Source organism: Rattus norvegicus, chromosome 8, assembly GCF_036323735.1.
Source record: "Rattus norvegicus strain BN/NHsdMcwi chromosome 8, GRCr8, whole genome shotgun sequence".
Taxonomy (NCBI): domain Eukaryota; kingdom Metazoa; phylum Chordata; class Mammalia; order Rodentia; family Muridae; genus Rattus; species Rattus norvegicus.
Genome location: NC_086026.1, coordinates 67,047,891 through 67,069,124, shown reverse-complemented (window position 1 = coordinate 67,069,124; position 21,234 = coordinate 67,047,891). Strand labels below are relative to the sequence as shown.

At 51.2% G+C, this 21,234-nt stretch overlaps 1 protein-coding gene across 7 annotated transcripts; it reads left to right on the top strand.

The window, feature by feature from the left end:
• The first annotated feature begins 5,932 nt into the window (after window positions 1-5,932).
• Clk3 (CDC-like kinase 3) lies at window positions 5,933-21,004 on the top strand. Of its 7 annotated transcripts, none has more exons than XM_006243146.5 (13): window positions 5,933-6,892; window positions 10,217-10,368; window positions 11,110-11,326; window positions 13,522-13,618; window positions 13,895-13,961; window positions 16,320-16,436; window positions 17,034-17,200; window positions 18,160-18,254; window positions 18,352-18,481; window positions 19,037-19,119; window positions 19,532-19,611; window positions 19,860-19,950; window positions 20,593-21,004. In XM_006243146.5, exons 1-13 carry the CDS (start codon window positions 6,443-6,445, stop codon window positions 20,767-20,769), a joined length of 1,923 nt encoding a protein of 640 aa, XP_006243208.1. In that variant the 5' UTR covers window positions 5,933-6,442; the 3' UTR covers window positions 20,770-21,004. The 7 variants fall into 7 exon arrangements, with proteins under 7 accessions (XP_006243208.1, XP_063120897.1, XP_063120895.1 ...); XM_063264827.1 differs by having other exon boundaries at window positions 6,889-6,987; XM_063264825.1 differs by lacking the exon at window positions 5,933-6,892 and adding an exon at window positions 6,900-6,955.
• The last annotated feature ends 230 nt before the right edge of the window (window positions 21,005-21,234 follow it).

Below are 21,234 nucleotides of genomic sequence, written 5' to 3'. Positions count from 1 at the left end.
GGCAGAGGCAGAGGCAGAGGCAGAGAGGCAGACAGAGGAGGGCATAGCATGAGTGCTTAGGCCTGGTATGAGTTTTGAAAACTCAAAGCCTACCCCCAGCTACACCTTTCCTCAAACAATGCCACACCTCCTAATCCTTCTAATCCTTTCTCCCCCCCCCCCCCCCCCCCCCCCCCGGAGCTGGGGACCGAACCCAGGGCCTTGTGCTTCCTAGGAAAGCTAGGAAAGCGCTCTACCACTGAGCTAAATCCTCAACCCCTCTAATCCTTTCAAACAATGCCATTACGTGGTGACTAAGCGTTCAAATATTTGAGTCTTTGGGGACCATTCTTATTCGGATCACATCAACATTTCCAGGTAGTGTGTTGCTACCATTCCAGCTGCAGAGACATTTCCATGGACCAACTACCACTTTAGATCTGCCCTGGACTACCAATCAGCAGAGTGGGCTAGCTATGGGAACAGTTATGTAGATGAACTTCCTCAGGTTACACTATGTGAAGGCCTATTCCACTTGGTCTCTCCCAGTGCTCTCTTTCCCACCTGTTCTTAGTAGCCCTTGCCCAACCTCAGAAGTCCCCAGGAATAGAGCCAGGCTCTTCTCTCTCTGCCCCCAGGTATATATGTACTCTGTACCCAGATTTCTCCTACCAAGGTTCTTAACCCACCTGAACAATCATCAGATGAGGCCATTCCCAAGCCAGGGCAGAGATGTCAGCTATTCCCAGAGAGACTGTGCCTGTGCCCCTGAGGCATCTGTGCCCTGTCATCATTACAGCTCTGCTCCTGGCTCTACAGGCCAGACCTCGGCATTTGCTATGAATATATGAATATACACTGCAGGGTCCTGTGGGCTTTTTCCCATCCAAGGGGTACATTGTGGCTAGGACCTCCCCACAACTTGAATTGTGTGTAAACGGGCTGGAGAGATGGCTCAGTGGTTAAGAGCACTGACTGCTCTTCCGGAGGTCGTGAGTTCAAATCCCAGCAACCACATGGTGGCTCACAACCATCTGTAATGAGATCTGATGCCCTCTTCTGGTGTGTCTGAAGATAGCTACAGTGTACTTACATATAATAAATAAATAAATCTTTTTTTTTTAAAAAAAAATAATTGTGTGTAAGCTCTCTCTACAGTCTGGTCTCAGTTTCTCCATCTGGCCAGGGGAAATTAGACTGAATGTTGAAAGGCTGAGAAGGTATCCTTCTACCTGGGTAAAAGTCCTTCCTTGGGTCCTGCTTCAAGACTGAGGACCAGACAATAAAGTACAAGGCACAGTTGATCTGGAGGCAGAGCTTTGCCATACTCCACTTGGAGGGTGTCTTAGTCAGGGTTCTCTAGAGTCATAGAACTTATGTGTAGTCTTTATATAGTAAGAGAATTGGTTGATGACTTACAGTCTGTAGTCCAACTCCCCAACAATGATCAGCAGAAGCTGTGAATAGAAGTCCAAGGATCAGGGTTGGGGATTTAGCTCAGAGGTAGAGCACTTGCCTAGCAAGCACAAGGCCCTGGGTTCGGTCCCCAGCTCTGAAAAAAAGAAAAAAAAAAAGTCCAAGGATCTAGCAGTGGCTCTGTCCCACCAGGCAGGCAGGCAGGCAAAAAAGAGTCTTCCTTCTTCCAATGTCCTAGGTGCGTCCCAGATTAAAGGTGTATACTATCACCCCTGGGTCTAGGACTTGCTTTGTCCCAGGTGACCTTGAACTCAGAGATCTCTTTGACTTAAGCTCCTGAGATTCATAGCCACTTTGCCTCAAGATCTTCATACCAAGATCCAGGTCAGAAACTTGTATCCCCCAGCCTCAAAATCTCCAATCTAGATTATAGTCTAATCTAGAATCTCCAATTCTAGATTATAGTCCATTCCAGATATAGTCAAGTTGACAACCAGGAATAGCCACTACAGAGGGGGAACTCTGAAGTCTTCCCTACCCTAGGGGTCTCTAGGCTAGGTTGTGGGTCAAGGAGCTGTCAACACATCTGGTCCAAAGGCTGCTGAGACTTTCCTGCCACTGTCTGGGGCTCTCTGCCTCCCCTCTACCACTCCTCTCTTTTCTCAGTTCTCACCTCACTTGTTTTCTGGACTGGCCTCTTCCACTCCTGTTGTCCCTGGGGTCCCCACAGCAAGTGCCTCTGTGGCTCCATGTGGGCCAGAAATCATCCCATCTGCTGGGAATAATCCTGAAGGCAGCAGCAGGCCTGCAGAGTAGGTGGGGAGTGCGAGCTTGCCTTCTTCACCTCACCAAGCAGGATGGAGTCTGTAGCCTTGGGTAAAGCAGATTCCTCGCTAGGGGCTCAACTGATGGCCAGCCAGGAGGAGTCCTGAGTCATGGCTTGTACACAAGGGAGTGTGGTTCATATCTTGGGGAAGGGTGGGGTTGAGAAAGGCGGACTGACTGCTCCACTGTGTTATCTATTACTACAGAGAGAGCTCAAGATGTGCAAGTTCCACCCTAGCTGATCTGAGTGAGCCTTGTCACCTCTCCCCTCTAGCTGTAAGGGGCCCCAGAGCTCAGAGCAGCCGTACCAGAGCCTCTAGTTTGGAAATGCCAGAGAGCAGGAAGACTAAGGAAATGGGTTGTCAACTGGGTCCTGAAGGTTACCTAGCCCAGGTCGAATGCAATTGGATCCATGAGGTCATCAATGGGCTTATACACTGAGTCATTAAATACTTAGAAGTCTTGGCAACCAAAGAGGATTTACCTATATCTTTGGAAAGAGCAGAGTAGTGGTGACCTTACCAGGAAGCCTAGCCCTATCTTTGGCGATACTCACTTTATCTGGTTATATAAGGAAGTGCTATCCTGCCCCTTCCTCTGTCTCCAGCCAGTGAGTGTCCCTTGCCTCACCCAGCACGTGCTTCCCAAATGTCAGCACAGCTCCATGGACAGCCATGAGAGAGCACTGTTCAACAGGGCCTCCCTGCTGGGTGTTGCATTCCCCTTTCTCCTTCAGACTCCTAGAACAGGATAAATCCAGGCGTGGACAGGAGCTATGAGCATCTTGGAGCTTTCATCCTGGTAAGGGGAACTTGTCAGTTGAGAAGACTTCTTTGGGCCTGTAGGTAGGCAAGAAGGACCTGGGGAGAGTATGGGAGACTCATTTTCTTTTTGATCATTGGATCACAGCAGGCCTGGCTTAACCTCATTTTGTGCCCACACGTCTACAGACTTTGGGCTTGCTTCCACAGGGCCTCTGGCATGCTCACAGGTGGCTGGCTGGCTTCATTCACTGCCACCTGTTCTCTGCCAGCCAGACCAGAAGCTCCTTTGACTTCTTCCTGTTCTACTGTGGGTCTGTCTGAACACCTGACGGGAGGCCAGGAGCCATGCTGTGACCTGGATTCCAGGAGGCTGCTGTGGTTGACTCCTTCACTTAGCTGTTTAGTGGAATTCAGGGGTTGGACACAGAACAGTGGCCAGAGGGAGGAGTGCCAGAGACAGGTGGCGGGGCTGGGTATGTGTCCACAGATACTGTGCTACAAGTCCTGCAGATTTTAGATATGGAACAGGCCAGGCTCCTAAGTACAGGGTTGGGATGCAGACCTGAGGCTCATCCCACCATTCACCCCTGGCCCAGGGTCCCTCAGTGATTTGATTCAGACTTCATATAGACATCAACCCCAACTCTTCTGGTGCTCAGCTCTATGCCTCCCTGAACTGTGGGTGCTGACTGCAGACAGCCTTCCCCAGTCAACAAGACCTTGTTTGATCCTCACAAGAGGCAGTTTGGGAGGGGACTTGAAGCTGAAAACAGGATGATGGGTGTCTCAGGTCATGCTGGCAGTCCAGAAAAGTCTGGAGTTTGTACCCAGTACTGACTGGCTCAAGAGCGCACTTTCCCAGCTCTGTCACTGCCCAGTTGTCTTCCCAGAAGTACGGAGTATGGAAAGTGTAGGGCTCAGGTGGATATCTGCAACTTAACTTTCTGATGTGGGGAGTCAGAAGCTCTCATCTCTGCTCTGGTACTTCTCTGGCTTCACACCTACCCTCCATCCTCACTGCTTGGGTGAGGGGACTCAGGGGCACCAACTTTTCTCACCACCTGCCTCTTCACAAGGGCTGGACCAAGTCCTCCTGGGGTTTCATCCACTCACAGGATTTGGGAGGCCTCTGTGACCTTCCCATTTCCAGGTTCCAGGTCTCCTGTTCCAGCTTTAAGAAGGGCCTAGACAATGCCTCCATTTGAGCCCCTCTCCTATCCCACCCTTTAGGGCTCTGACATATCTTATATTCTCAGAACTTTGCCCCTCTAAGGTTGGCACCACCTTCCAGCAGTCCTCCTTTCCCCTTTAAGCAGGTTGACCCCTCCACTCCAGGTCATTTCCAAAGCCCCTCCTTGTCTTCCTACACCAGCACCAGTTCATCTACATCAGTTCACTCGAAAATCCAACTGTGAAGATTGATCCTACACCCTGGCATAGCACCCACAAGTCCACCCTAGCTAGGCTCAAGAAGAAGCAAGGCTTCTAGAGGTGGCTGCTCCTTGCCCTCTTTGAGAAGCAGAGCTATGCTGAACTTGTTTTAAGAGGTGCATGGTCCTCCAGGTCAGAGTGTTGGGTGAGAGGAGCCAAGAGAGGGTGGGATCACAGCACAGAAAGAACCTGACCTCTCCCAGGATTGCTTTCCAGGAAGGTGACCTCAGAGCTGAGGCTCAAATGTACATCAATTCATTCATTTGCTGGATATCGCAAAGGAGAATTCAAGGGCAGACAGATGAGAGAGCACTGGGACCCACGAACCTGGGAGGGAAAAAAAGACAGGGAGTACTAGATGCTGTAGGAGTTGAGTAAAAACAGAAGGGGCATCTCCTTTTTGTCCTGGAGTCATGTTGCAGACCAGTCACACAGAAAAGTCTTGGTGGGTACAGGGCACAGGACACAGGCTGGGAAAAGTGTGGTGCTTAAGAGCAGTGAGCAGCAAGCCTCCTTTTGGGGGGCTAGGAGTGGGGTGGAGGAGCTGGTCCGAGTTGCCTCTCAACAGGGTACTGGAGAGAATGAGATTTGAACATAGGGAGAAGTGAATCAACCTAACTTTACTTCAGGACCAACGCTTTCCTTCTGCTAGGTTTTATGAAAAGAGACAAGAGGATGAAGGTCTAAAGGGAGACCATCAAGAAGGAAGGGCAAGCAGCAGTCTCTGGAGAGGACAGGACTTCGAGGAGACAGCTCCAGTATCAGAGTCAGCAAGAGATGCTTTCTGTAGAGGGGGTGGGGCTGTGGGTAGATTGCCTAGATTTTCCACGTTGGAAGAGCAGGCAGGAAGACTGCCTAAATTACCCCATTTCTGACACTTGGGGTAGGGCAGGAGACAGGGACTTTTTGAAGATGTCGGCATTAAACTGGAGGATACTGTTTTCCGGTAGCCATGGAAACATGGGTGGGCAGCTTTGGTGGGAGGTGAAGACACCACAGAAACCTGTGAATGAACGAAATTCTGTCAGTGTGGGCCTGGCCTCAGGTGGGAGGTGCATCTTCTGACGCCTGGATTTTTCAGTCTTGGCTCCTAGGCTGGAAATCAATGGGACAAGACTCAGGGGCAGAAGCAGTTTAAAGACTGTTGAATGCTGCGTGGTTGGAAGGTGATTAAGGGATCAGTTTGAGTTTGCCTTAGCAAACATAATCACCCAGCCTTTTAACTCAGCCACTGTTGTTTACTCGGGTGGTGATGAAGATGCCGGGTCATTATGTCAGAACCAGAGGCAAAGTCTCTAGACAGTTTCAGCACTGGAGGGAGTCAGGAGCGACAGCACCTGGTGGGCGAGCATCCTTTACAGGGAGGGGGCACCTGGGAAACCCTGGCTGCCCCGCTGAGTCAGCAAGATCCTAAAGGGATGCCCCGCCCTGGCTGGCCGCCGCAGCCTCGCGGACATCGCGTGGCGTGGGGCAATTAGGCGCCGCACCCGCCCGCTTGGCTGCGCAACGCGCGGGGGCGGGGACGCTGTCAAAGCGAGGCCCTACCAAAGGACCGCGACTTGTATTCTCTTCTGAAAAAATAAGACCTCATGATCCTGTCACGACAAAGCGTTGGACAGTAGGTGGGAGGGGTCTAGACTGGGTGCCTCAAGTCCGATGCCTCAGCAAAAGGACTGGCCGAGTGATTCGAGTGGCAGAGCGGGAGCTCGGCGCGACACGGGGCTTTTGTGTGGCGCGGGTTTCCTAACCCAGCAACCGTGGTGATTGACAAGCAAGACGCTGTGTTCAAGGGAAGGGGACGTCTTCTCCGTCATACCCCACCGCCGAGGCTCGTGGGGATCTTCCCGGAGGCTGCTCAAGCTCCAGCAAGCTGGGGCGTGGCGCCAAGACTTTCAAAAAACCCGCACAAGCCGAGAGCAGAATGTGTCGTTTGCTTCTTGCGCGCAAGCGGAGTCGAGCCCGCCTTCCCCTGCCCGGGCGCACCGACCGCCTTCGTCTCTAGCGCCCTCCCGGGTCCCGGGAGAACAATGCCGGTCCTCTCCTCGCGCAGGAAGAGGCTGGCGAGCATCGCCGGGCCGCGGCGGGGAAGCGGCCCCAGCCTGGCAGTCCGGTGGGTTCCTCCTTTAGGCCTAGAGCTGGCCTCAGACCGCGGTCGTGGCCGCGCACAGATGCGACCTCGGGGGCCTACGTGCACCACTACACGGAGAGGGGCAGGCCGCCGCCCGAGGATGCTCCCCGGACCTCCCGGAAGAGACCTCCAGCGTTGCGGCCCGGACCCTGGCGGGGCAAGCCAGTCCCCCAGAGTCTGCGAGTTGGCGGCTAGAGCGGCCAGGCCTCTGGGCCGGGTCGAGCCCGGGCCGCCGACGGCTGCGTCACGCGAGGGGGCGGTGCTGCCACGGGCGGAGGCCAGAGCCGGAAGCGGAAGAGGCGCTCGGAGTGGGGAGTGGGGCCTAGCCGCAGCCGGAGCCTGGGAGACGGTGAGTGTGGGCCTGGGCCCACGGCCGGGCAGCTGGGGTCAGTCAGTGGGGACAGCCAAGCTGGTACGGGTACCTTGGCACTCGGTCGGGTCTCGGTGTGTACCTGTTTCCCTCTTCGGCCCACGTCAGGCCGCGGTCCCGACCTCTCACCCCTGACCCGCCGCTTCTCTCCCGGAGGGCGGTCATTGCAGACCCCTTTTCTGGTTCCCGCGGTGTTGGAGGCGGAGCTCCAGCTGCCTCGGAGCCGGCTGGGAGGATCCACTTTGGGCTCCGAGCCGGCCCTCAGGCTGGGGTCGTGTCCGATCTAAGCTATCCTGGAAAAGGCTTTCCCTATCCCGAGCTCGAGGCATAGCCCGCAGACCTCCTTCGCGCGCCGCCTGGAGTTTGATTCTGGCCCAGGCTGGCCATCCCTTTGGTCGCCGGGTCTTCCCTTGGCGGTTACGGGGAACGGGACTCTAAGATCCCTGGGTTCCGGGAGGAAGGAAGGGACTTGAGTGCGGGCCACCGGCCCCCTCGGTGTTTTGTTATGATGGGACCGCTTCATTCCGGAGAATGGGCCACACTAAGCCAGGAGTACAAATGTCCAGGCTGCTCCTCGGTCCGGTCGGGAGCCTCTATGCTTTAGTTCCGGGTGCGGGCTCCCTGATGCTTGGGTGGGAATTGCCTGAGTCTAGCCCCCATCAAGGCGGAGTTGGCGGCTTTCCAGTTTCCCTCCTCCGTGCCCTTGAAAAGGAGGAGCGTTTTGCCCGGTGGCAGCCGCAGCTTGCGAGGTGGCAGGTTTGAGGTTGCAGTGGTGGGGCACTGCCAGCCAAAAATAACCATGGGTCGCTTGGGTGGCAGGAATCCGGGAGGGCAGCCGCTGACCTGGCTGGCTGCTCTTCTTGTTAGCCCGGTTCTCTAGCCAGGAACAGCAAATGAGAAGCCAGAGAGGCCTGTGCTCAGAGAAAAGCTGGCATCTTTAGCTTAGTTTCATTGGTCACATTACCTTTTTCTTTACTGTGCAGAGCAGAGCTTCCCAAAGCATAATTGTGGTCCTTAAGTTTTAAAATAGCTTTTCTGCTGAGGTCTCAGGAAACCAGGGAATTTTCGAGAAATAGGCTCAAAAGACCTGGCTGGGAGCATGACGTGGGCCACCTGGTATTTCCCATTTTTCACCTGCCTTGGATGCGTTGCAAGGGAGATGATCTCTATTACTGCCTATGTGTGGTACTTCATGGCCAAAATACTTGGCCATCTTTGCCCATCTAAAAGGTGTTATCTTTATTTTTCAGGCATGACAACTGAGGTCTAGAGTGACTTGTATAAGGCCACAGGGCCAGTAAGTGGCAGCACTGGGATCAAGTTCAAGGTTTCCTGCCAAAACTTCCTACCCGGTCTCTTGGAAGGAAGGAATTATAAATTAAGGCATTCAGCATATCCCTGAGTGTTAGCCGGCATCTTCTCAGTGCTAATGAAAGGCTGTCTTTAGTACTTCTTGTGGCCCAAACCTGTGCTAGGCTTTTACTTTATAGGGCAGACATATTTAATTCTTACGGAGCCTGTAAGAGATTATTGTTCCCTTGTTTCAAGAGGAGGCCGAAGCTCAAAATGGTTTAATAACTTGCCCAAAGGCAAACAGTGAGGTGGTAGTGCTGTGGATCAGGTTGACTTTCAACTCTGAAGCTGTGACTTTCCACTCAAGTAGACATATGTGGTCATAGAATCTATCTAGGTCTCAGAAGGAAAATTTTGGCCTGCTGTAGATTAGATCACATTACCACATTCTCCAGATAGGATTCCTGCTTAGAGTGCTCCGTCTGCCTGGTGAAGATGGGCAGGACCATTTGCCTTTTGGGAAGATGTGTGCCCTGGCCAGTAGGATGTCTTTTGGGTCAATTAGTGAGACGTGACATACTGCTTTCAGACCATAGCTTGAGCACCTGCCATAAGATAATGGGGGTGGGGGTGGGAACATTCAGATGATTGTGAAAACAAGTCTTCTGATTTTATATAGTGTTTATCACCAAGGATTTCTGGTTCCCTAGACTTTTCAGATGGTGGGTTGTTAGTGGGAAGATAGATGGCAGTGTCTTTCTTAGGGTTCCCAGAGGCTCCCAGAGGTTTAGATAAATTGCCTCCCTATCCTGCTCATACACAAGTACCTATTTCATCTTTGGACTGTGCTGGTGAGATGGAGCAGCCTTGATGGATTTGTTTAAAAGGTGCTTGGCCGGGCAAGCCTAGGACTACGCACTACTAGGAGGTTGGGTGTGAGCGATTGAAGGCTTGGAAAGCAAACAAGCTGTGCTCTCATGCCTGGCCATCTGGTGGAGAGAATGAGAAGGGGTTGGATATGGGTGAAAACAGTGCCAGACTCATGTAGCCATCTCTGTCAATGGTTGCCGAACCCACTTGGGAGTCTCCTGTATTGGATCTAAGTGCTCAGTGGCTAAGGAATACTTGTCCTACTTCCCAATGTACAGCCACGTCTTGGCTCCTCCAGAGATAGGGCAGAGAGAGAGAGAGAGAGGGAGAGAGAGAGAGTGTGCTGGAGTGGGAGCTAGAGGGATGGCAGTGATGCTGTTAGTGAAAGGTGAAACACCTGGTATGGGACTCTAGTTGGTCTGAGGGCCACTAGGATGTGCCTCCGGCAAGAAGCTTAGAGTCCCTGAGGATTGTGGCACCTTTCTGGGCTGAGACTGGACGGGTCAGTAAGAACTGGGCAGGCCTTCTGGGCCCAGGCCCACTTGGCTGGAACCTGGCAGAGGTAGGGAATATCGGTGAGACATTGTATCTTTGCTCAAGGGTCAGAGTTCTCATTTCTACTGTGGTTTCTCACTGACTGAAGAGTTGAATTTCTTTGAGTTGAGTTCAGTTCATTGCTTTAACCAGGCAAGTTTTAGTTTAGTACATTGGGTCTATGCTGTCAGTTCATTAACTTCAGGCTTCTAGAACATTAAGGTTATAGGACTCCATAAGCATGAAGAAATTGAGCAAAAAAGCTCTTTTCCTCCTGTCCTTGACATCTCTGTGACAGTGCTCAGCATCCCACTAGGTCTACTTCTGTGTCCCGGCCCTGATTTACATAGTTCAAATGTTTAGACCTCTAGGCCATGCTGGATAGGTGCCTGTTTGTTTATTCACTGGCAAAGGAAGGAGTCATTGTCGGCTGTTCTGTCACTGTGACCTCAGAGTTCTTCTTTACTTCATAAACCCCTGGGAGGGGCTGCCCCTAAACAGAACAATGGGCCTCTTCTTCAGGAACACCTGGCTGCATCAGGCCGCCCTGTGGCTGGAAGCAGTGAGCTGCGTGTTGAGCAGGGCTTTCTCTTTTTTGTGGCCTAGATGCATCACTGTAAGCGATACCGTTCCCCAGAGCCAGACCCATACCTGAGCTACCGCTGGAAGAGGAGGCGGTCTTACAGTCGGGAGCATGAAGGTCGACTACGATACCCATCCCGAAGGGAGCCTCCCCCACGGAGATCAAGGTCCAGAAGGTGAGTGGGAGCGGGGTTGGAAGAAACACTTCTTTCCTCAGTTGGATGAGCAAAATGGCCCAGAGGCTCAATGGTTTCAGGTTCCTTTAGATGACTGTTCTGCCCAGCTGCCCATAGATTCTTGCCCTGACCTCTTTGGGATCCTTGCCTATCCTTACTTCCTTTTCCTGACCTCAACAGAAATTCTTCCTTGTCACCCTTTCTTTCTTTGTCACAGAGTGGTCTTTCTCCCTCTGTATTTTCTAGGCCAGTACTCTATCTCTGGCCTTCCTCAGTGGAAGTAGGAACATAACCCTAGCCTTGGAAAGACTGGTCCCAAGTCCTATCTGAGTCCCCAGATCAAAGTTATAGTTGTACCAGGCTGGTCAACTCTGCTACTCTTTTTTTTTTTTTTTTTTTGGTTCTTTTTTTCGGAGCTGGGGACCGAACCCAGGGCCTTGCGCTTCCTAGGCAAGCGCTCTGCCACTGAGCCAAATCCCCAGCCCCAACTCTGCTACTCTTGAGGCCTTCCTCCCTCTGTGGCACTGGAGGGACACTGTCATTACCCAAGGCTCTGGAGAGTAAGCTTTGTACCTTTGTACCTTCTGCTTACCTGTTCATTCCCCTTAGCCTGGCTACTTCAGCTCTAACAGGTTTTTCTCTCGAGCATTTTCAGGGGCCCTGCCAAAGGCCTCTTGCCTGCTGGCAGGAACCTGACTAGTAGAACCCTTCTTGACTCATGTCACTACCTTCTCTTGGCAGCCATGATCGTATACCCTACCAGAGGAGGTACCGGGAACACCGAGACAGCGATACATATCGGTGTGAAGAGCGGAGCCCATCCTTTGGAGAGGACTGCTATGGGTCTTCACGTTCTCGACATCGGAGACGGTCACGAGAGAGGGGGCCGTACCGTACCCGCAAGCATGCCCACCACTGTCACAAACGTCGTACCAGGTCTTGTAGCAGCGCCTCCTCGGTGAGTGGTGGCCAAAGTGTGCTAATAGGGGCCTAAAGGCCTCACCTCTTTCTCGCCTTTTCTCAGGCTAGCTGGTCTGGGTGAGTACTGGCAACCCCGCGTACATACACCATTGTGGATACACACAAGAGGTGTGTGTGTGTGTGTGTGTGTGTGTGTGTGTGTGTGTGTGTGTGTGTGTGTGTGGTGTATGGTGTGTGTGTGTGTATGTGTGTGTGTGTGTGTGTGTGTGTGTGTGTGTGTGTGGTGTGTGTGTTTGGTATAGGACTGAGTGAGGATGTTATGCCTTCCATCTTCTGGCCTCTTGCCAATGGCAACTATAGAGGCTCTGGCTCCGGCGTTGGCTGATTTCCAGCCTGTCTGTGTCTACCCACTGTTCTAGACTCAGGCTACATGGTGCACATGATTGGGACACACTTCTCAGGGCTGGTACTAAGATTGTTGGTTTGTGGTTTGGGTCTATATGTCCCAGTATTTTTCATATCAGGTCTTGTCCCTATCAGGCCTGCCCCATAGCTATGCTTTGAGGAGTGTGGACTTGACCACCTCTGCAGCTCATCTCCACAGCCTTCCTCTCCCAGAGGACCAGAGTCTGCATTACCCAATAAAAAAGGGACACTTTACCAGTCAATTTTATTTTTCTTTTTTAAATGCTGGAGTCCAACCCAGGGTCCACACATAATACTAGGCAGGTACTCTACTGCTGAACTGTATCACACCCCATTCCCCACACCTCCTCTTTGTTTTTGAAAGTTTTATGTATTCCATGCTGGCCTAAAACTCATGATCCTTTTCTCTCTACTTCCTGAGTGCTAGGCACCGCTGCCTGGCTTCCTAGCCCTTTCTTTTTTAGATATGGGTCTTGAATTTCTGTGTTTACCTTTCCAAGTTGCTGGTCTGTAAGAGCACATCACTTTGCCCTGTCAAGTCAGCTCACATTGGAGCTTCTCATCTGACCTCCAGCCAGGGTCTCTTCTACCTTGTTCCTTTGTAGGTGGGTTACTTCTGGTAAGGAGCGACAGCTGGCTGTGTGATGAGGTCCCAGGCCTCACCTTGTTGCAGGCCACTTAAAGAACAGAGGTTGGCCATCATTCTTGGTGGTGTGTTGAACAGACCAAGAGCCCACACGGTATTCAATCCCGTGGAAAAGGAAAGTCACTTGTGTTTCCAAGGTCATGTGCTGTCTTCTCTTCTTCTCGTGTGTTCTTCCTGTGTTGTCCTCCTGCGGGCCAAGAGGCCTCTTAGTAGTGGTGGGTTTGGTGGAGGTATCTTTTCTACCCAGCGCTGTGACTTGAGTGGTGTGAGTTGAAGGTTGACTTGCAGGTGAATTAAGCATGGGCCTCACACAGTGCCATATGCTGCCACTGGATGGCAGTGCAAGTCTGGTGCTCTGCTTATTTTTGGTGCCCTCTGTCGTTGTGGGAAGGGTCTGACTTATGAGTGGCACAAGTGCTAAGGCCAGGTCAGGAGCTGGCGTGGGACCTGAAGGTCAGCTGGCCCAAAGGACCTCAGCCAGGCTCATTTCCTGCTGGAGTCTGGTGGCAGGAGGGCTGTTGGCAGAGTTCTGTTTCTGGTAGTTGGTTACATCTGGCTAAGGATGTCATGTGGGGGCAGGTAGTAGCTTGGTTCTGTGTGGCAGCTGTTGAACATGTTGTAAGGCCATGTGGGCTAGCATAGGCAGGCAAAGAAAGGCTGACCATACTGTTGCTGCTGAAGCCAGGATAGCCCCAACCGATCTAGAAGGTTGGACTCAGGTTGGGCCAGCTGCCTTTTTTTGCGCCGTCTTCAGCTCTGGCCAGAGTCATGGGAGGGTCAGGGAGGGGGAGACTTAGAAGAGGAGGGAGTCAGGGCTATGGCTGTACTTGGGGCCTGGCCCCTCTGTCAGAGGCTGGACATCTTTCTGAGCATTTGTGGCACTCTTCTTAGAGATAATGTCCGAGTTTTCTTACATACCTGTAGCTGTTTTTGCTTTTCTGTTTTGAAGTCAGTTTGTGTCTTGACGTGTCCCTTGCAATATCCCTATCGTTATATATGCTGTGTGCCTTATGAAATGCTGGGATCTGGAAAATCCAACCAACCAACCCACCGGCTCCTCACCGTCTCCACCTCTGCCTTTGACTGACACCTCAATCTGTCAATCGGAACCGCCTACCATGCGATTGGTCGGATGGCGTTTCGGGGGGCGGTGCATGCAGAGAAGCCAACAGAGCAGTAAGCGCAGCAGCCGGAGTGTGGAAGATGACAAGGAGGGCCACCTGGTGTGCCGGATCGGCGATTGGCTCCAAGAGCGATGTACAGCCACCTTTCGTAAAACTTTACCTCTCTACTTTCTACCCCCCTTGTTAGACGAGACCTCTCCTGCGTGGAGGGGCCTCTAGTGCGCGTGGCGCCTTAGTGGGGCCACCAGTAATTGCCTGAATGACACAGACACTAGCAACTTCTGTTTTAAAGAGTGTAGCAGTGAGCAAGAACCTTTGTTGTTTTTGAGGATTTGAATGCTGTGAACTTGCAGGAGCTGCCAGCCTCCCACCCTCTAGACTCTCATGCTCAGCTTCTTCTTTCTCACAGATGAGATCGTGGGGAACCTGGGTGAAGGCACCTTTGGCAAGGTGGTGGAGTGCTTGGACCATGCCAGGTGAGCATGCTGGCGTCAATATCCTTGAAAGAGCTAGTGCAACTCTTTTTGGAGGGTGGCGCCATTGCTGGATTGTGTCGGGTTTGCTGATCTCATGATCTAAGGGAGACACTCTTAGGATTAGACATGCACGTGATAACCTACAAGAACTTTTGGTTAGTTTGTGCCTCTTCCTTGGTTACCTACTTCTGAGCTGTGGCATTAGATACTGTGGCCTAGTGCTACATCCCATGAGCTTTTGGAGAATTTTGGCCAGGCCTCATCCATTTTTCTGGTTTTTGGGCAGAGAAAAGAATACATATAAGGTTCTGGGAACCTTTGAGGAATTAAAAGGAAGTCAGTGCAGGGTCAGTGGAGGTGGACTTCAGTTCTACCAGCAGGGCCAGTGGCTCCTTTTGAAATGAGTTACATCTATGTTAAAGATAAGACAGCTGTGGGGAGGGACCTTGTTTTAGAAGTCTGAAGTAGTGGCCTCTCTTGGCCAGAAGGTTGAGAATGCTGCTGGCTTGGCCTGATAGTGCCTTTGCCCCTCCCGTGTCTGCCGGAGAGATCCCAGTTGAGGGAAATGAGACTTTGGCCTTTCTCACCAAACAGCTACTACTACCTACCCCATTATGGCTAGGGTCATGAATAACCCATGCTGATTGGGGAGGCAGTACCTGTATGTCATAATGCTGGGGCCAAATCATTCTTTCCAATCCTAGCAATATAACACTTACCCCTTATCATCTGCAAGAGTAGAGTCTTTGCTTCCTTCCCTGTAGCTGTATGTTAGAGAGGTAACCCTCTGGGGAGCCAGTTGTGTTCCTGCCTTAATAACCTCTAATTGCTTTAGTGCATTAGCTACAGAGCGCTGGTATCCTCATTTGAGCTATGCCAGTCACTGCTGCAGACATAAAATATGAAGATGTTCTGAAGTTGCCCAAGTTATACCTCAGCCATTGATGACAGAGCTGGACCTGCTATTCTTGGTCTCTCACATTAAGTCAGCTGCTCAGAAAAGACCACTGGACCCAAAGTTAGCCATTCCCTCAGCTATGAGATGAAGTACTAATGTGACTGAGAAACTTCCTCCTGGTCCCATTTTCCATTCAAATACCCCTTCACCATGAACCTAGAATGAGTATATAGGAACACATATACACTGTCCTGTGACCAGATGTAGTCAGGACAGACCCAAGAACTCTGACCTATGAAGACAGCTATACTGTGTTGAGTAGCTGGATAGGAAATGAGTCTGGTCACTAAAGGACAGACAAGGTCCTGGGTCCTTTAAGGGGAATACAAAGGGAGTCAGTGCAGGGCCAGTGGATGTGAACTTCAGCTCTGCCAGCAGCCCTGGCAGGTCTTCTTTTTTTTTTTTTTGGAGCTGGGGACCGAACCCAGGGCCTTGCGCTTCCTAGGCAAGCGCTCTACCACTGAGCTAAATCCCCAACCCCCTGGCAGGGCTTCTTATGGAATAAGTTACACGTATGTTAAAGATAAGACGGCTGTGGGGAGGAACCTTGTTTCAGAAGACTGTAGTAGTGGCCTCTTCTTTAGGCCTGCACTGCCCAAGAAACCAGAAAGAAAAAAAAAAATAAGGGTTAGCAAAGCAGGGCATTCTGATTGCCCAGAGCCGGATGAACTTGTTCCCAGTATCAAGGCCAACGCTTGAGATATCAGAGGATATACCCTGGTGGGCTAGGACTACCTCATTTCAGGTCTCCACTGATATCTCAGTACTAGCTCTCTTTGGCAAGTCTTGGCCACCTAGCCTGACATGTTTCCTTGTCTGCACACGTCCTGCAAATGGGAGTGGAGTATGAAGGATCGAGCAACAACTGCAGGAACTCTCCTGGGACACAGAGTTCTTGGCCCTCTGTGGCTGGTAGTAAATTCTGAGGCAGTTAGATAGTTGGGGGAAAGGACCTAGATTAGGGTGTAATATAAGGAGTGGCCTAAGCTTCAGCAAAAATTCCACTACTGGTACCCTAACTGCTTGTTCAATCTCAATACTGCCCAGGTCAAGAAAGCCTGGCCTACAGAGTAGGTTGTCAGATAAGATTCCAGGGCATTGGGGGTGATCAGGATTGCCTCAGCCCCTCTGCCTGGATTCTCCCTGGGGAGCTGGAAGTTTCTGAGATCCTAAATATACGTAACATTATGAAAGCCAAGAGTACCCATTCAAATGCCAGGGAAGCTTGTATGGTGAGCAGAGGGCTGGTGTTGCTTTCAACAGGCTGGACCTCAAGTATAAACAGTCTTAGAACCTGTGATTTATCTAGTGGGGTTTGTTATGAGTTGCTGGGTTTCAGGAAAGGGAAGAGGGCTGGACACTTGGCTTATGGGAGCCTTTGTTTCTTTCCTGCTCTATAGAGGGAAGTCACAGGTTGCCCTGAAGATCATCCGTAATGTGGGCAAGTACCGGGAAGCTGCTCGTCTAGAAATTAATGTTCTCAAGAAAATCAAGGAGAAAGACAAAGAAAATAAGTTGTAAGTATCTGCAAAGAGTGCACAGGCATCACTCAGTGGGGTGGCATTCTCTAGTTCCAGCTACCTCGACTCCCTGGGAACATCTCCGTGTCCCCGCATTTGGTACTGTTCCTGGGAATCTGACAGGTGTTCTTTTTGTAGAGCCCTTGAACTTCAGGCTCTACCCTGCCTGGCTTTGTGTTCTGGAGTAGCCCAAGCCCTGCATTTATGAGTTAAGGGACGTAACAGGTTGGGGACACTTAAGACACCAGTCAGCTTCTCTACAAGCACTTAACTGTGCTACAGTCAGCACAGGCGGTGCACCTGACCAGGTCCTCAAGAAGCTGAGCAGTACATGGAGGCCTGCGCTGTACTGGTGCCATTCTATCTGCCCCTCAGTGACTGTTAGGGCTGCCCACTCTGGGTGCCATGGGTGAGCTGGGATCAAAATGTAGCCCCTCTACACAATGGGAAGTACAGTTTTTGCTTAGAGTCTAGCTGTGTGACAGTGGATTGCAACATGTGCTCTGGCTCTGAGGCTTACAGAACAGTGGCCTTTTGGGGGCGGGGGAGGTCAGGTGAGGCAGAGCTTGAACCCCACCTGTCTTTTTTCTCTAGCCTTTGTGTCCTGATGTCTGACTGGTTCAACTTCCATGGTCATATGTGTATCGCCTTTGAGCTCCTGGGCAAGAACACCTTTGAGTTCCTGAAGGAGAACAACTTCCAGCCTTATCCCCTACCACATGTCCGGCACATGGCCTACCAGCTCTGTCATGCCCTTAGATGTAAGTGTTCATTGTTGGTTGGTGCATGGAGTACTTTACCCTCAAAAATAAGTCACCTGGTGGTCTTGCTGTCCTCCAGCACACCTGATCATTCTGCAAGGCCTCATAGGCTTAGAGCCTCTGGCTGAACGGTCTTTCTGCCTTCAGGTGGGAATTGTAGTGCAGGGATGGGAAAACTCGAGAGTTCCCCGGATGGACATCATGGGCCCAGCTCTTCCCCAGTTTAGAAACTAAACAGGAAAGTACTCTAGAAGTGGCCTAGCTACTGACCCTGCCTTCACCTTTATGGAAGAGGAAAAGGCAGAAGGTGGACCTGACAGATTCTCAGGTCTTGCTACTCAGACACCCCATCATTCACCGTCCCCCCAACCTTGAAGAGCAGCTTTGATGGTACCACTGTAGAACTTATGTTGAAAGGCAACTTGGAAAGGGACAAGTGAAAGGCTTAGAACTAAGATGTGTAGGGCCTGAGTAGGTGATGGGAAAAGAACCTACCAGTAAAGGACACAGCTCTGCAAAGGTATAGGATGTGACAACTCATTCCAGGGGAGAAGGAACATGCTGGAGAGTGCTCTGGCTCAGGTGGGGTCATGTGAGAATCTTATAGGCCAAGTGGGAACATTGAGGTTGAAAAGAAATGGGTGGTAAGAAGTACCAGTGAGGTATAGTGGAGGCAGGTGTCCTTCATAGGCATGGGATCCAACAAGTCACACCTTTGAAGTGAGGCCTGTTAGTGCTGAGGAAAAGGGCTCACCCATCCTGAAGCTTCAGTGAGATGGTGAGTGAGGTAAGAGTGGTAGAGGATTTTTTGTTTTTTTTTTTAAATGAAAACACTCCTTCTATCCCTGCCTTCTGAATGCTTATGAAGTTTCACAGAGCTCTTTGAAAGCTTGGAAGGGCTAGGGCCTAGCACTGGTGGACAAGCCTAGGGTCTCAATATGTGCTTCTCCCTCTCCTAGTTCTACATGAGAACCAGCTGACCCACACAGACTTGAAGCCAGAGAACATCTTGTTTGTGAATTCTGAGTTTGAAACCCTCTACAATGAGCACAAGGTAGACAGCACTGACTGGGTGGGCAAGAGTGTGGCCCTGCTCTAAGGTAGGCTATCTACCTGAGCAGACTGACCTAGGTGGCATGCCTTGCCTTCAGAGCTGCGAGGAGAAGTCAGTGAAGAACACCAGCATCCGAGTGGCAGACTTTGGCAGTGCCACATTTGACCATGAACATCACACCACCATTGTCGCCACCCGGCATTACCGCCCACCTGAGGTGATCCTTGGTGAGTGTGCTTCCTAGTCTTCAATATTGTTTACATTGGGCAGAAATCAAAATGAACAGCTGGGGGGAGGGGGGGGGCGGGCCTGGAGAGAGATGGCTCAGTGGTTAAGAGCATTAGCTGCTTTTCCAGAGGTCCTGAGTTCAATCCCCAGCAACCACATGGTGGCTCATAATCCCATAATGAGATCTGGTGCCCTCTTCTGGCCTGCAGGTATACATGGATGCAGAAAACTGAATATATAATAAATATAGCTTAAAAAAAAAAATAGCTGGATGTGGTGGCATACACCTGTTATCTAAGTCTTTAAAAGGTAGAAGAACAGATCAGATCAGTTCAGGCCAGCCCTGGGCTACCCAAGATCCTATTTCAAAATGAGGCAAGTGGTGGTAAACAGTCTGCCATTTAGGCCTAGACAATACCTAAGATGAGGTAGACTTGGTCTTAGGCAGAAACAGCCTTGTCAGTGGGGCTTGAACAAGAGTTCTGCCAGACAGACGTGTAGCTTCCTAGGAATTTTGGGTATAAGGTCTCATATCTTACCATCTTGGCTTACAGAGCTGGGCTGGGCACAGCCCTGTGATGTCTGGAGTATCGGCTGCATTCTCTTTGAGTACTACCGTGGCTTTACACTCTTCCAGGTAAAGGACTGCATTGGTGGAATGCAGGGTACATGGGCAGGAAGCTCTGTGTGGTTGAGGAATTGATATCTTCCATCCCTAGGATGAGTCTAGGTTCTTAAGGGTTATAGTTGATTAGGGGAAGGACTCAGTTGAAGAGTCTAAAGCAGGTAGGGAGGATTTTATCAAGGACCAGACTGGGCACAGAAAGACACTATCTGAGCAAGGGCTTATCATAGGCTTCCTTTCGCATGGAGAACCTGGAGTGCCAGTAGCCAACCAGGTCCATCTGTTCCAGTCCTAGGTGGCCACCAAGTTAAGTTTTTCTCTCCTGGAGCAGGGAGAGCTCTTGGCCTTTCTTCATGCTTTATTCTCCCAAAGTGAGCAGAGGTTGTGCCTAATTCCAACTTGCTCTGTCCCTGGTCTTCTGTAGACCCATGAAAACAGAGAACACTTGGTTATGATGGAGAAGATCCTAGGACCCATCCCATCACACATGATCCACCGTACCAGGTAAGAAGTCTCCATGGCTCTGGGTCATCAGGGTACCAGATGTACAGCCCTTGCCTAGTACTCTGGTTCTCTAAGCTGCTACATAGCCTTTACTATGTCTTTCAAGCCAATCTGGTAAGCTATTGTCCCTACTTGCTAGGTCAGGCCCACATGAAGACTGACAGCAGCCACCCTTTCCCACTTCCCACCTAACCCTAGACACTAAGGGTTTCTATTCCTTGACTCCCCTTTTCCTCTTGACTCTCCAGGAAGCAGAAGTATTTCTACAAAGGGGGCCTGGTTTGGGATGAGAACAGCTCTGACGGGCGGTATGTGAAGGAGAACTGCAAACCTCTGAAGGTCAGTTTATGGCTCCCCCAGCTCAGCTCATGCCAAGGAGACCCCAGGCATTGGGCAAACAAGCAGCAGAGACAGGATGGGCAGCCAACAGCTGCCTGATCGTCTCAGTTCTCTGTAAGGCAGCACCCAAGACTACTGGGTACTGGCAGTGAGGCTTTCTGCGTGCTGCCCAAGGGGCCCTTAGCCCTGCCCATCTACAGGGTGGCTGAGAATGTAATGGGGGAAAAAACCCAGAAGAGCCAGCTCTCAGATTGCCAGTTCCTGTCCCTCTCTCTGAATTTTGGGAAGAACTAGGCAGGACTGAGGCAAGTGGGAGGGAAAACCTAGATGTGGCCAAAGGAGGCCTGTCAACTGTAATTTGGTACCTGAACAAGTGCATTTTTCAGAGGTGATTTCTACCCGCCCATCAGAACTTTGCATGTGGGGTAGAGGCACCAACCCAGCAAGATCCCACCCTGTAGCCTAAGTTCTGAACATGAAAGGAGAGGAGCGGCTGTTCTGTCCTGAAAGGCAGAAGTAGTCCTCTAAGGAGGCATCCTTGCCTCCTCGACCCATCCCAGCAAGGCTTCCCAGAGGCAAGGGGACTGCGGTGGCTTCCCACAACCCTGCCGTCAAACTGAGGCACCTTGTGTCCTTGAGCAGAGTTACATGCTCCAGGACTCCCTGGAGCATGTGCAGCTGTTTGACCTGATGAGGAGGATGTTAGAGTTCGACCCTGCTCAGCGCATCACACTGGCAGAAGCTTTGCTGCACCCCTTCTTTGCTGGCCTGACCCCTGAGGAGCGGTCCTTCCACAGCAGCCGTAACCCCAGCAGATGACAGGTGCAGGCCAGCACACGAAGAGTTGGAGAGCTGGACTGGGCTGCTGGCCCCTTTTCTCCAGCCTCTCCTACTGGCTTCAGAGCCAGAGCCACCGATGAACAGTGCAATGTGAAGGAAGGCAGGAACCTGCAAGGGATTGGGGGTGTGGTGCCCAGCTGCCAGAAAGCACAGATTGGACCCAAGCTATTTATATGTTGTAAAGTTATAATAAAGTGTTTCTTACTGTTTGTAACCCCCTGGTACCAGTGTGTCCATCTCCAGGCTCCTTGCCTTCTCCCTATACTGACTGACTTACTAATAAAGTCTTTCTTAGCAGCTCAGCTTGTGGAAAGCTAAGTGTGGGTTGAGCCAGACACAGAAAGGCAAGCCATTGAATAAGCTAGAAGCTGGAACATCCCTCTAGGGCAGCGGTTCTCAACCTCTTGATGACAACCCCTTTGGGGACCGAACAACCCTTTCACA